The sequence below is a fragment of the Phycomyces blakesleeanus genome, assembly GCF_001638985.1.
Source record: "Phycomyces blakesleeanus NRRL 1555(-) unplaced genomic scaffold PHYBLscaffold_2, whole genome shotgun sequence".
Classification (NCBI taxonomy): Eukaryota; Fungi; Mucoromycota; class Mucoromycetes; order Mucorales; family Phycomycetaceae; genus Phycomyces; species Phycomyces blakesleeanus.
In genome coordinates this window covers 2,533,733-2,547,776 of record NW_017265135.1, presented here as the reverse complement: position 1 = coordinate 2,547,776, position 14,044 = coordinate 2,533,733, and the positions used below count along the sequence as shown (strand labels likewise).

General features: G+C 35.6%; 3 protein-coding genes across 3 annotated transcripts; 1 reads left to right on the top strand and 2 right to left on the bottom strand.

The window, feature by feature from the left end:
- Positions 1 to 1,208: 1,208 nt before the first annotated feature.
- On the top strand, positions 1,209 to 4,251 carry PHYBLDRAFT_58919 (hypothetical protein; the record flags this gene model as incomplete). The annotated part of the gene is made up of 3 exons (XM_018440404.1): positions 1,209 to 2,670; positions 2,729 to 3,142; positions 3,206 to 4,251. The coding sequence occupies 3 exons, from the start codon at positions 1,209 to 1,211 to the stop codon at positions 4,249 to 4,251; spliced, it is 2,922 nt and encodes a 973-aa protein (XP_018297916.1).
- An 816-nt stretch (positions 4,252 to 5,067) lies between these two features.
- PHYBLDRAFT_200799 (hypothetical protein) lies at positions 5,068 to 7,247 on the bottom strand. Its single transcript, XM_018439726.1, has 5 exons — positions 6,945 to 7,247; positions 6,765 to 6,887; positions 6,305 to 6,630; positions 5,928 to 6,225; positions 5,068 to 5,871 (listed from the first exon to the last, which is right to left on the bottom strand). Exons 1-5 carry the CDS (start codon positions 7,164 to 7,166, stop codon positions 5,332 to 5,334), a joined length of 1,509 nt encoding a protein of 502 aa, XP_018298301.1. The 5' UTR covers positions 7,167 to 7,247; the 3' UTR covers positions 5,068 to 5,331.
- Positions 7,248 to 10,101: 2,854 nt separating this feature from the next.
- On the bottom strand, positions 10,102 to 11,621 carry PHYBLDRAFT_15309 (hypothetical protein; the record flags this gene model as incomplete). The annotated part of the gene is made up of 4 exons (XM_018433060.1): positions 10,102 to 10,641; positions 10,755 to 11,052; positions 11,104 to 11,429; positions 11,499 to 11,621. Coding segments are annotated over 4 exons (1,287 nt in total), but the record flags the coding sequence as incomplete, so codon positions are not given.
- Between the last annotated feature and the right edge of the window lie 2,423 nt (positions 11,622 to 14,044).

Sequence of the window (14,044 nt, the reverse complement as noted above, 5' to 3'; positions counted from 1 at the left end):
ATAAAGCAAGTATTTGAAGCTAATGCTTTTTTATTGTCTGTGTTAAAGTAATGACTTTAAAGGGTGCATTTGTAGTCCTCAACAAGCATGCCATCTCATAGCCTAAAAATACAACCCACGGAATCAATTGAAGCTGTATAAGAGCAAAAAGAAACCAGTCAATATAATGAGTATACACATGTGCTTTCCTTTTAGATTCGGGTCTAAGCCATTAGAAATCCTCGATTTCAAGTCCAATTAAGCAAGCGTATTTGTCTACAGCATATTTAAAATCTGCCCTGTAAGGCATTTATCTATTTAATTTAATAAATTGAAATATAATTGTGCAGCCAAACAATTACATACAAATGTCTCTCATATGAAACTACATCAACTTGTCTCTATGTATCGAAGCAAAACACGTATAGTCTTGGCTCTTTTATTTTAGCTTTTATTCTCTAGCACAAAATATATTGTGGTCTTGCTCAAATGATTCTGAGCATCAATATATGTAATAGGTCAGGAAGCCAGACATAATAGAATATATATATTTTTCTCTAGATACTCACCAAATTATTGCTTTTTTTCACGTCGTACGGCTTTGTAACATGTGATATTCTCTCTGGCACTCATTATCACCCTTTTTTTTAATACTTTATTAATTGCTTTATTGAGTAACTCTACTATTGAGCAAATCTAGTACTTGACTGAAACAGCCAAGTCTTTGTAAACAAGATCAATTGTTCTATATCACAAAGCTAGCCACCCTTTATTTTTGTAATAAAAATCAATAACTGGGCGTGAATGAATTTCAGGAAGTTAAAAGCGCGCAAATAGAACCATGAAGATTATTTCTATCCAGGCACAATTATGAGTATTCTGTACAACTAAATCATCATTTGGTGATATTATAGCATCTATTGTCTATACATGTAGAATAACCACACTCTCAGAAATAGCTTATGCCGAAAATATGCCTGATAAATAAGCGGCAATACTATGGCTGTAGTATAAAATACTACAGAATCAAAAATGTGCCATTGCTTTTTATAGTACTTCATGGAGAAGTCATATATGATCATCAGGCTTGTGTATCGATAGTACGACTTCATCAATAAACAGCACATAAAAGAAAGTCTAGACAAGACTAGGAATAGATAGTGGGTGTGTGCGTGGTGTAGCATTTCTTCTCTTTTTCTTCCGTACACCATAAAAATATCAACTTACTCATGGCGACCTCCACTTCTCCTCCTCCCCGACCAGAAAAAAGCAAATTTCGCAATATACCATCTTCTTCGTCAAGGAATCTTCCACCACCACTTAATATAGATTATGATCCAAAAGAGCCAAATAAGTCCCTGGTCGAAAGACTAGAGAGTCCAATCTATCCACTCTATACGCCCGTACACCTCTCTTCTTCAAGACATGAGTCGGTTGTTTCTTTGTCTATTCCAGAAAAAGAATCAAATCAATTTGAAATCAATATTGATGAAATCAGACATTCGGGCCGTTTTAAGGAAGAGTTTGACCAGATTCCAACTCCTGAGCTACTGGAGCAGCTACTGAAGTCGAGCTCGATTAAGCCTTTAAAGAGACCTTGGCTCCCAAAAAAACGTAGCAAGTCCCGATCGCATGTCATTCAAACGTCTAGTAGTACTTCAACTGTAGACACCGCGGGTTCATTTGGACCCCCTTTTCCAGGAACCCCTATACTTGAGTCACCCCAAACTCCAACTCCAACAACCAGTTTCCAGAAAAACACCAGCTCTTATTTTCCATTATTTTCTACGGCACCGGCGGCACTTATTGCCGGACGAAAGACCAGTCTTAGTAATGAAATATCTCTCACAGCATCAACTTCTAAACCAGAAACATTGGCTGTCTTGGTAGACACTACCTCTCAAGCTGTATCAGACAACGTTGAAGGCAACGTTGAAGACAAACTCAAGAGAAGTTTATCAGTTACAGCAGCCCCAGTAACTTCGATACCTACAAAACATACTCCATTACCTATTTCTTCGGCACATAAAATAAAACAAATACAGCAAACAGAGTCAAAGGTCCACAAGGATATCTTACCAAAGAGTGATAGCAATCCAGGTACTCCTGAAACCGCGGTTCCTGTTCCCCCGGTACGCAGACCTACGTATACCAATGCGACTGAGAAAAGCAATGGAAATACCTCTCGACCAGCTGAAGAATTTAGTCTGAACCGAGCCGATGTGGTTATTACACGTTTGGAAAATTGGTTATTTATTATCAAAGCTATCGGAGCATGGTTAGAAGAGACGGCTAGGATTAATGTACAAAGCAGTCGATCTTTTCAGCAGCAGTCGCTATCATTACTTAAAGAAGACTACATGGGACAAAAGGAACCTACCAACGCCATTGCAACTCTTTATACGGGTTTAAAGATGTTGACGGTCACTGTTATTCAAGAGCAAAGAGACTTTAGTGAACACGTGTTTCAGGACCATATACCAGCCATTATGAAACTTAAAAAAGAATGCAAGGAAAAGATTCGAGAACTAGGAGAGAACCAAGATCTAGCGATGGACGAGCTTTTGAAACGTGCAGAGGTTACAGTAAAGACTATGTCCCATCTCGACAGATGCTGTAGAGGAATGGATCGAGAAACTGGAGATGATCAACGCCTTCAACAGTTGCAAGATCCATGGGTGGCTAATTTATGTAAGGTTGTATGGAAGACAATTGAGTATACATGTACTTAATTGTATTTTTTTAATAGACGTGCTACGACAATTGAAAAAGGAGGTCGATGAAGAGAATAGGTTACGAATACTTATGGTTGGGGTTCAAAAGGACGTTGCAGCATTCGAAAGAAGGGTTATACAAAGTCTGAAAACTTCTATTCAGTTTTGCTATGAAAACATTCCACCTGGTTTATCCGACGATTCTTCAGAAGATCGTACTCCGTTCAAGGCGCTGCTTGATATGTCTACGCCAGAAGTCGAGTGGGAACAATTTATGGAAGATCATAAAAAAGATTTAGTGAACGAGCAGTTTCCAACAAAAGATTACCGCAATATCAATTTTAAGAATAAGCATAACCCCTATGTTCTGACCTTGATGAAAGGAAAAATTGAGAGAAAGACTGGTGTTCGGAAGCAGTTTGTAGAGAAATATTTTGTTCTTAGTCAATGTAAGTAGGAGTAGTAGATTTGAAGATGCTTTGAGCTATTTATCTAATGCAAATATCTTTTAGGTGGTTTTCTTCACCAGTTCAGTTTAAGCGACAAAGTAGCACCCGAAAGATTTATTTATATTCCAAATTCTGTGATCGTCCCGTCCATTGATATCAACCAATTCGTGAATGAATCAAATATCTCGAACGAGATGACTAATGATGAATCCAATCAACATTACACGTTTGAAATACGAAGACCGTCCACAACAGTACTACAGCGTGACAAGACGTATCAATTCCGTGTAAGCTCTCGACAAGCTCTCCTGGACTGGTGTAAAGCACTGGTTGAAGTGGCAGGACGGTCCTACATGGCTCAATACCTAGTATCCAATCGATCCTCGATTGGCCTGAACAGAGACTCGAGCTCAATATCGGCGGAAGATAAACCTCCGTCTGAAACTGATATGACAACTAAGTCCACGGAGGTGTTAAATCCATCTTCTTCAGATATGGAAGCAAAAGCTGGCAGCAACAATAATAACGATTCGACATTGTCTTTTGTATCTGAAGTACAGTCAGGATCCACCGAGTGTTCATCAAAACTTGACGAAAGCACTACACAGAATACTCGCCCATTGGAAACTATTGAAAGCGAAACGGGATCTTTGGGAAAGTTAGACAAAGACAATTCTCGCAGTAGCGACATCAAATTAATCGACGATCATGGCAATGTCAGTGATCAGGCATTGGTAAACGTTTTGGAAGAGGGTGGAACAAATGATGTTATTCAAGAATATTATGCATCGCACGATAGCGGAGATGAAGATGATGATGCCGATTCGATCAGCTCGAGAAGCATTTGTACTGCGAGACAGTCATTGAGTACTATAGCAGACTTACCAGAATTGATTGATATTGCTAGAGAGCCTAGCCAAGTGTCGGATCCAAGAAGATATTCTGGAGAAAGTAATTTAATAGATGATGCTGCATCTTCTTTATATTTCTCATCGACTTCAGGACCAAATTCACCATCGGGATCAACATTTTCGATCGATTCTTATCCGGAGATTGATATTGCCGCATATTCTCTACCTGCCCTGGAAGCACAAAATAGACAATTATAGGAATATATAGAATAATACCCGAGATTTCTCTTTTATTTTATTTTATTTAAGAAAAAAAAACAAGCCAAAAAACGTATAATTATATATATATACCCAATCATTTTCCTCAAACTACATATTATTTCAATCAATTATTCTTTTCTGTCATATATAACCTCTAAAAGATACCGAGACAATGATAAAATTCTGTATTAATTTCGAAATTTGATACGGTGTGTTAATAAAATCAAAGGTACAGCACGTTTTTTTTTTCTTTTTCTTTTTTTCATTCATATTATGAATTATTTTCCATGTCCGTTCAAATCTTATATATATAGGTGTTTCAAATAAAGGTTTTATTTTGCATAAGTTCCACTGCAGCTTCAACTACTTCTTTTGTCATGTTCTTTTTTTTTCTTGGCTCTAGAATAAGTATCTCCGATGTGGTCAAAGCAGTCCAATATAATCTAACGAAGGCACAAAATCATAATTCCGTTAGCTCGGTGATACTTATCAAAAAGTTTAACCTGATAAGATGGCATGGGTCGTCATTCACTAAATTAAGTAGGTTAAATGGGGAAATGTATTTGTAACCAAATAGAAATTAATAAATGAGATGTCTACAAGGGAAATAAGTAAACCAAGTATATTATGCACAGATGATATATACTTGGTATTTTTAGCTAGCTAATTCAGTTTTCTTCTTCTTCGCATCTGGTATAAAGACAATCTCATTTGTTAAAAGCACCAAAGTTTAAGGGTCAAATATGACAGGTGACACTATCCTCTTGAAATGAAAGGAGAATAATGTCGTTGGACAAAGTCTCGGGGGAGTTTACAAAAACCTGACACTTCTTCTACATGGAAATGTATGGTTTTATTATAAATGGTTATAGATATGTGCAATGTATTGGTTAACAAAGATGTATCATATTAACTTTGGTCTATTAAACAAAGAAAATGATACTTTTAGTTATTGTAATAAAGTATAAATGATGTAGGATAAATTACAGTGCTTTAAAAAAGCAAAAGAGAGAAAGAGAGAGAGAGGAAGGGAAGGGAAGGTGGAGGTTTTGAAGTATAATTTGTCTAAATTGAAGTTTACAAGCGATAGATAAAGTTAGGGTCCTGGATATCACTCAAATCATCTTCCACGTTGGTTAATATTGCTGATGAGTTTTCAAGTCGTCTGCGGTTTACATTTGCCATTCTCCAACGTGCAACCAACATGAGTATGATGGTTATAAAACTGGCGATAATATAGCCGACCATGCTGCCTAGATATCTTGGTGCGTGACTTTCGTTCATCATGAGCGGACCACAGAAGTTTCCGATTGTATAGAATATCATAATAAGACCGTTATAAAAGATCTTTTTAGTGTATCCAGATACATTGTTAGAAATAGAGGTAATCATAAGAACATATGCTCCAACATAGGACCAGGCTAGGTAAAATCCAAAAAGTTTTGCGCGTGTTTCTGGAATGACAAGAAGAAGGATCAAGCCGATTATGTCAATTATCATCATAAAGCAGGCAGTATATATCGTTTCTCTGGTCTTTCTAACAATGATGATTGATAGTACAATCATCAGTATGACTGATCCTCCGGAGCCAACACTTAGAAGTGTAGATTGAAGACCCTAAAAATCAAAGGTTTAATTGAAGGTTATGTACCAAAGTATATACATTTACTTACTGTAAATCCAAAGCCCATCGTAATCTGTGAACTGTAAACTGTCATGGCACCGTTTTGAAGGTTTATCAGAAGACATGCGAAGGAAAAGCACCAGAAACGTGGTTCACGTAGAGCCTCAAGGATCTGACTTTTTTTCATTACCGAGGTACGTACGACGGCATTATCTCTGGTTCGTTCTTCGACCAAGATTTCCTGTTCGGCATTTAATTCTAAGGCTCGCGATTTCGGATTGTCGATCAAGAAGAAGAAAGAGAAAACTCCAACTGTGGCGGTAATAGAGCCAAGAATTATCATAATCCTATTATTATTATTTTTTAAAAATGAATATATAAGCATTAATATGTGTATGTATATTACAAGAAAAAAAAAGGATTTACCATTGCCACTCCTCAAGACCCCTCAGATTTTTCATGGTTCCGATTCCATAAGTAAGGATTCCTCCGATAATAAGCCCTAACCCGTTGCACAGCCAGAATGCGCCCAATCTAGTGATTTGTTCAGAGCGACGATAAAAAGTACTGACAAGAAGGGTAAGGGCAGGGTATATGCCTGCTTCAAAAAATCCGAGTAAAAAGCGCATGGCTGCAATTTGTGAGAAATTGTGTCCAAGTGCTGTTAGGGCCAAGACTGTTCCCCACAGAAACACCATGACGCCTATGTATTTTCCAAGTGGTACTCGCTGTAATAAAAAGTTATTTGGTATCTAAAGAACCAAAAGAAAATATATTTGTATATAGAAATTATTAAGTATCATTGGGCAAAAATATATATATATATTATATATATAATCATCATTCAGGCTCTAAACAGAAAATTTAAGCTAAACTACCAATTTACCTGAAATACCAAATAGCCGAGATAGAAAATCGACCCTAGTAGAGCGTATTGGTTTCCTACAAGGTTTACTTTTTCTCTAAAGCCAAAGCCACTTGCATATGTAATTGTAGATTTATCAAGGAACTGAATTAAGCGTCAATAATAGTATAATTTATTTATTGAATTGTCGAGTTTTCTCACCTGAAGAAAATCGATGGTGCAGATAATGGGCATGATCATAAAGTCCAATTTACGAACAAACGCACGTTCTTCGCTAGATGACGGTGGGTCTTCTTGACCATACATATAATCATTGTATTGGTGGTATGGTGAAGATTCTGAGTCTCCGTAGAGGGATTGGTTTGATTGTTTTTCCATTGTGTCTAGAGGTATATCTGAGGACGTTCTGGGATATACTGACATTGCATTTGTCCCTGCGAATATCTATAAAGGGAGGGCTTTGAGCAGATAATCTGAAAGTCTCTTTTGGCACAAATAATAGGCGAGCAGAATATGAGAAAGAAGTAGTACGGAGAAAGAGAGGTATATAAAAAAGAAAAAGAAAAGAGTTTAATTACGATAATGAGTCTGAAATTGAAGAAATTAAAAACAAAAAAAAATCAAAAAAAAAATCAAAAATTGGATTAGTCTGAAGATTTGTTTTTCAACATTTGTTGTGTGGATTATCAATTCTGACTCTTTAGAAGCAGTTCAATCACCTCTTTTGAAGTCTAAAATAAGAATATTAGTGGCGTGAAAGAGAACTAGTACTTTTCTTCAGTATAGGAAACCTTGAACATGTATAGCATTTCCATAACAAACACGACTTCTTTTAAAGAAGAAAAAAAGAAAACAAACAATAGACTATAATTTAGATGATATTACTAATATATTTGAAGTTAATGGCTAACTAAACTTTAAACGACAAGAAGCCGTACTGCTTAAAGTGGATTTGACGTATTACAACCCATATTTTTTTTTAATGTTAAAAAGACGCTTTTTGTTGTACAATAGTTCGATCACAATTCCGCCCTACACAGTCAAACTTTTGGATTTTTTTTTTCCTTTGTATTTATCGATACTGTCAAACCTATTGAATTTGGCGTTTTCTCAAAAATTATGTCGGATAATAAAACCCAAATGCCATGAGTTTAAATTGCTTTTATATCACTTTTGTTGAAAAACAAATTGTCGGATATGGCTAACTATAATTGACTGGAAAATTGCGTTTACTTATCGCATATTTTCTGTACCTGCTTTTTTTTTTGTCTCTCTCTCTTCCTAATGCGCTCTGAAATATCAAAACGTCGTCACTCCCAGAAATACACCGTTCTTTTGACCACCCTTTGTTTGCTTTCCTTTTGCATAACATGTTTTTTTTACAGCTTAAATCACTCATGCCATCAATAAATAACAAAAACCTAAAGTCCTTTTGTCCTCTAAACGATACTTATTAGAGTTTGAGCATAATGGAATTACTTGGGCCTATAAAGCCAATAATACCCCCACAACTGAGATTACAAACCACATAAGCATCCCGTAGACAACAATCAACATCACTCATCATCAAACTGAAAATAAATTTGTATCACAAAAACCAAAAAGACCAAAGAAACTCTATGTTATAGATGTTATAAGTCTTGGATGGTATGCCTAGTTTTCAAAAGAATTACGTCCCACGCTCAAACAAAGAATTTAGAGGCTGACGGTGTCATCATCTGTGGACAGAGACGCACATGTAAACTGGTTGTTCGAGTATATCAATTCATGATATCCAAAAATTAAATGAGAAACATGATACTGTGTTCACGTTCCAAGAAAGTGGCACTAGCTACCACACTGGGGTCCTACATGACGTGGTTTAAAAAAGATGATGTGTAGTTTACTAGGGATTAGAAATCAAGAAATCTAACGCTGATTTCTTTGGCATGAGAATAATTGCTTCTATTTACCATGAGTAGAAGGCTAAACAGCTCAGATAATACACGTATAGCAAATGCAATCGTACTATGTCACGACTGCGAGCACAGGCTTCATAATTTTTGCTAATCTGAAAGATAAAGTCTATCAAACACCTTATTATAGTGTTCATGGCTTTATGTCCAGGTCTTTATTTATTTTACTTTTTATGGAAATGTAAAAAAAGAAAGAAAAGTAATAGGGTAATGAAGAATACAGTTATTTTTCAGTATGGTTTGGCTTGACACAAGCAAAAGGGATCAAGTTTTGGATTAGAAAAACAACAGCTTTTTTTATTTATTTGACATTGAGCTATACATAAATTAACGTTTTTGACACCTATGATATTTGAATACATATGTAAATGATTTGTTGTTTGGCTCTGGGTTAACTTTAGGGTTAAGAATATATTGACGGTAAAGAGAAGTTCTTGCACCGTAAAGTGATATACAACCAATTGAGCTAAGTAGCGGTATTGTATTTTTTGATAAGGACTATAGTAAATGGAAATACAGTCTTAGTAGCTACTAGATAAGGATCGTACTATTGGTACCCGAGCCTATACAAAGATACCGTATAGAAAAAGCTCACCAACCAAACCGGCATTTCCTTTCCGAAATAAAATATAAGAACCCATAATCTCCAACATTCATGAATACCATACATTATCTATAGATCTTAAATGTCTTTCTCGACAGCATTACTGACGCTGGCCATAGCTTTTGGTATTAAAAAAGGTATTCATTATTATGTTATATATTTGTATTAGGATGAAAGAGAGAGAGGCAAAAGCAGGTACAGAAGATATGCGACAATTAAACGCAAGTTTCCATTCAATTATAGTTAGCCATTTCCGACAATTTGTTTTTTCAACCAAAGAGGTAAAAAAGCAATCTAAACTCATGACATTTGGTTTTGATTATCCGACATATTTTTTGAGAAAACGCTAGATTCGATAGGCTTGCCTGTCCATACCACGCTACCCGTTCAGTGCAACATATTGACTCTTAAATGATGTATTCATTTTATTTTGTATTATATTATTTTATATTATATTGATTTTGAACTACGCAGAAATTCAATTTTTAATCTAACTCGAATCACAATATGTGTCTGATTGTGAATCCAAGAGATACACAAAAGGGTCTTTAACAAAAATGTATATATATTTTAAATGATATATTATTATATAGAGGGAAAAATATGATCCATTATTATTTGAAATCTAATTATAAAATATGAAAGTATTAAGCTGAATAAGTAAAAATGCAGTAGTGTACAAGGAAAAGAACCCTGAACATGTGTTACTTGAGGGTATTTTATGTGAGTAATAAACAAGGTACTGTGGGATTCTTCGAAGCCACTGGAAATTTTGTGAGTTAGCCAGGAACCGGACTCATTATAGACGGTAAATGTAGTTTGGGTTTTGGATATCAGTCAGATCATCATTAACGTCGATCTCATCTTTACTCGGGTTGGCGAGGCGTTCGCGGTTCGATTTCATCATGTAGTAACGAGCCAGTAGGAGAAGACCAATACAAACTGCGTTGGCACACATGTATCCGATCATACCACCAAGGTAAAGAGGTGCTTGCCATGAAACCATCATTTGGGGACCAATAAAGTTTCCAAATGTGTACATCACCATCATTCCAGTGCTGTAAAAGATCTTTTTTGTATAGCCAGCAACATTGTTTGCCACTGATACCAAAATGAGGGTATATGCAGCAGCATAAGACCAGCACATGTAAAGACCAAGCAACTTGACTTGAGGCTTAGGAATTACGATAAGTAGAATGAGACCAAGTACAGAGATAGCAAGAAGTACACAGCTGGTATAGATTGTATGGCCATAACGACGGTTGAACCAAACAGCAAAGGCAATGTATATGCAATCCACTACCCCGGATGGTACTGAAAGAAGAATGGCATTAAGACTCTAAATAAGTAAAAATGAATTAATATTAATATTAATATTAATATTAAAATTAAAATTGGTCAACATTTTAATAACCTTTTCTACAATTATACAATGAATATAAAATCCCTTACCGAAAACCCAAATCCAGCTGTGATAATTGCGCTGAAAGTACTCAGTGCACCGTTTTGGAAGTTGATGAGAAGAGAAGATAAAATGAAGCAGTAAAAGCGGGGCTCTCGGAGTGATTCAAGCATGTGGCTGTACTTAATTTCAGTTGTTCGTACGACTGAATTGTCTCTTAGGCGGGCATCAACAACTTCTTTTTGTTCGGGCGTGAGCCGAAGGAAACGAGATCTGGGGTTGTCGATTAGGCAGAAAAAGCATATTACGCCAAATAGAATTGTGACTGAACCAAGAATGATCATGATCCTACAGTTCATAAATTGTTAGTGACAGTAAGGCAAAGGCGCAAAGTCTTACCATTGCCAAGAACTCTTTCCAAGAACATTTTCCATGTGACCAATGCCGTAACTTACAAGGCCACCAACAGCCATTGCAATACCGTTGCAAATGTAAACGACACCAATTCTAACAGACTGTTCTGTGCGACGGTACATTGAACTGATCAACATGATACAACATGGGTAGATTCCAGCCTCAAAGAAACCCAAAAGAAAACGAAGGGCCGCGAGTTGAGAAAAGTTTTTTCCTTCTGAGGTTACAGTGAGGACTACACCCCAGATTATAATCAGTGATCCCATATATTTAGATATAGGAACTCTTTGAAGAAGAATTGCATTGGGACCCTATAGAACAGTGTTAATATTTTCTGAAACGTGCTTGTATCTATTTTATTTTTCTGCTTGAAAATATACCTGGAATAGAAGGTATCCGAGATAAAAGATAGATCCAAGCCATCCATACTGAGCACTTGTAATACCAGTGTCGGCTTTGATAGTTAACACGCCAGAGTAATTAAGAGAAGACTTGTCAAAAAACTAGACAGAATTTGTTAGTTCAAGTCATATTTCTTATAAACAAATTCTTACCTGCAAGAAATTGAGGACAGCAATAAAAGGCATAACATAGATATAATCCAACTTGCGAACCAAGGATCTTTCTGCAGCTGACTGGACGAAAGTCTCATTCCCAGCTTCGTCAAAACGCTCGTTGATGCTCACAGTCTCGAGCACATCTTGTTTTTCATAGTCATTGGGATGATAACTATCAACTTTTGTGTCTACACTCCCTGTCATTATGTAATTTATGCCGAATTACAGTTGATGAATAAAGAGATAAAACTTCGGTGTTCTTAAGCCTTCTTTATTTTTTTTTAAAAAAAAGGGCAGAAGTTAAAGAATTAAGTCTAGTTAAAAAATTGATCCAAGTTTTATACTGGATCCCAGTATCTTTTTTTATTTATTTATTTATTTACAGTTATTTCAAAAAAGCAAAGGAGCGGTTTTGGAATTTGAAAGGACTCTATTTGATGTCTACCTTGGTCAATGATAGTCCGGAAATCTCTTACAAAGCCGCGATGAAAATCCCGATACGTTTTTAAGTATTCTGTGCGTCGCAACACGGGCGTAAAAACTATGGGCAGATATATATCAAGATTAAGACTGATTTTGAATAAAGGAACCAGAGCAACAAGCGTGTATAGTGCTGTAGTACCATATTCCATATCTCTCTCTTTCTCTCTTTATGTATTGGTATAAAATAAAATATATAGCCTAGTACAGGCCCTGTATTACTTTCAGTATGCACACGATATTGATTTCCAGGAATAGTATCATCTGTATTATTGCTATTATTTTTATTGGCTGGTTGCTTGTCAGCAAAAGATTATGTATATTGCTTCCTTTCTGTAATCATTTTCGTTTTCTATTTTTCTTTCTGCTGTGAATACGAATCGAATTCGTTTAGTCTCATTTTTCTAGCAGAAGAACATACATTACTTATAAGAATAAGATGTCAGTTTTCCCTTGTTTGGGATTCCAAAGGAGCCATGAATATTTTTCATGCTGGGTTAATATTGCTGTAGTATTTTAGCCGGAGTAGAAGCCCATCAGAAGATATAAAAAAAACACTACCCTATAATGATACTAGTTCCGCAAAATCGTACCTGAAGTATATACAGTATCTCATTTTATTTCATTTCATGCTATTGTTTATTTATTATTGTGAACAAACTTCTTTTTGACATCCCTGTTACATGCTTTTTGTACAATGTTGCTTTTGGCGTGTACATGGTCTCACATGCCACATGGAATCTTACAGAATCGCTTTGTTGATTTTCGGGGTGGACAAGAAATTGATCGTGTATGAATTTGTGATCCTGTGAATATTGATTTGAATGGGTTATGAGTTGTACGAATTTCATTTTTGTAAAACCATTGTGGCATGGTTTGAAAAATATATGTAAAATGGGGGGAAAAAAGCGACTACTATTCTTCGTATACTTTTCGTGTATTTCCTTGTACTCCAGTTTTTTTAATTTTTTTACTTTACTTTATTTTTATTTCTTCTTTACAGGGCACTCGTAAGTACACAAAAATATAGACAAATCAGCTACGGACAGTCTAAAAATCAATAAACTCTCTTCATTTCTTGTGCATAAATATAACCCAAGCGTATGTGATGAGCAGCATCATGCGCTATATCACTTAATAATATATATCATACACAAAAATCCTGTATAGACTCATATCTAGTAGCTTTTAGTGTCATCCTTTCCAAAAATGACCCTTTACTCAGAAGGAAGTGGTTATGTACTGATATTATAGTAATTCTATAATAGAATACAATAGAATACCCTTTCTACAATGTCTATAAAAAACCCTGTAGATATATACCCATTAATTTATTGAGCTTAAAGTATTAAAAAGTAGTAAATAGATGCATATATGTTTCTTCCACCAAATATTGACCATCGTATTGTATTACGATTTGAATCAGTTAACAACGTAGCTATAGAAATTTAAATATATATATAAAACAAAAGACATTTTTGGCTTTAGATCAGAATTACTTTTATCTATTGCTAGGTGATAAACTGCGGTACTAACCACCAAAATATAAGTGTATAGACAGTTAAGAGGATAATACACCTGCAACCAATGGATATTCTGGTAAGAAGGGCAAATAGCATATCAGGGGCTGATATATATATCATAGCATAGATTGTGAGCCAAAATGATACCGTGACAAGATAAACAAAATTCAAGTATCTTTTGAGGTTGGCTATAGAAGGGATATGTCACTTAATATATGCTACCATGATTGCATACGGCTAAACCCAGAAAATGTACTGGTTGTCTTATAATAGTCGCTTCAGCGCGTGATATATCTTTCTCTCTCTATGCCTTTATTACTCTTAATAAATATAGCACTTATCCGCGTTTAGCTAACTTTATAGCAA

Excerpts from the sequence above, each read along its gene's own strand:
- PHYBLDRAFT_200799 (XM_018439726.1), bottom strand. The coding sequence starts at position 7,166 with ATGTCAGTATATCCCAGAACGTCCTCAGATATACCTCTAGACACAATG. Across the intron at positions 6,888-6,944 it reads GCACCATCGATTTTCTTCAG|TTCCTTGATAAATCTACAAT; the intron begins GTGAGAAAACTC and ends CGCTTAATTCAG. Across the intron at positions 6,226-6,304 it reads GGTCTTGAGGAGTGGCAATG|GATTATGATAATTCTTGGCT; the intron begins GTAAATCCTTTT and ends TAATAATAATAG.